General features: G+C 53.3%; 1 protein-coding gene across 1 annotated transcript in view; it reads right to left on the reverse strand.

Moving 5' to 3' along the window:
- Positions 1–67: 67 nt before the first annotated feature.
- PPTG_21274 (hypothetical protein) overlaps positions 68–546 on the reverse strand; it is a gene marked incomplete at both ends in the record, with an annotated part of 3,120 nt that continues 2,641 nt past the window's right edge. Inside the window, one exon of the mRNA XM_008896527.1 lies at positions 68–471. Within this exon, the coding sequence (XP_008894775.1) occupies positions 68–471 (404 nt within the window). The remainder of the gene's footprint in view (positions 472–546) is intronic.

The following is a 546-nucleotide window of genomic DNA, read 5'->3' on the forward strand; positions in this document are numbered from 1 at the left end:
CTATTAACCTTTATTAGGGTGTTGAGTTAACCCCTTTACTCTTTGAGTTAACCGTCTTCCTCTGACGCTAAGCTACGGCAGCCCCGCTGCAGATTGACTTTGGGTCTGACATCGAGGATGTCCCAATGGAATAGGGCGAGGCCTCCTCGCCCTCGGCTGCCGAGTCTAAGACGGCCGAAACAACGTCCGATCCACTCACTGGATCGCGGCAAACGCGTAATGAAGATCCGGGCGGTTCACGTTCAAAGCGTCCGCGTACTGGAGTAGAGGCACGGCACCCACCTGTACCGGTGAGGCCCTCTTCTCGTTCTCGTACTGCAAGTGATGTTGCAGTGCGCCCTGCTTGGATGCCTTCTACATCCGAGATCGCTGACAGGTTCGGAGCGACCTCGCCGCCGAACCCGATACTCTTGTGTGTTTGCAGCGCCATCAACAATGACGCTGAATTTGCCAACATACACTTTGATCCGTCTACGAATCAAAGGCGTGATTACTACTTTGGACTCTTTCATGTGCTCCGATGGTATGCGTCGAAGAAAACTTTGT

This window comes from Phytophthora parasitica, assembly GCF_000247585.1.
Source record: "Phytophthora parasitica INRA-310 unplaced genomic scaffold supercont2.4, whole genome shotgun sequence".
Taxonomy (NCBI): Eukaryota; Oomycota; class Peronosporomycetes; order Peronosporales; family Peronosporaceae; genus Phytophthora; species Phytophthora nicotianae.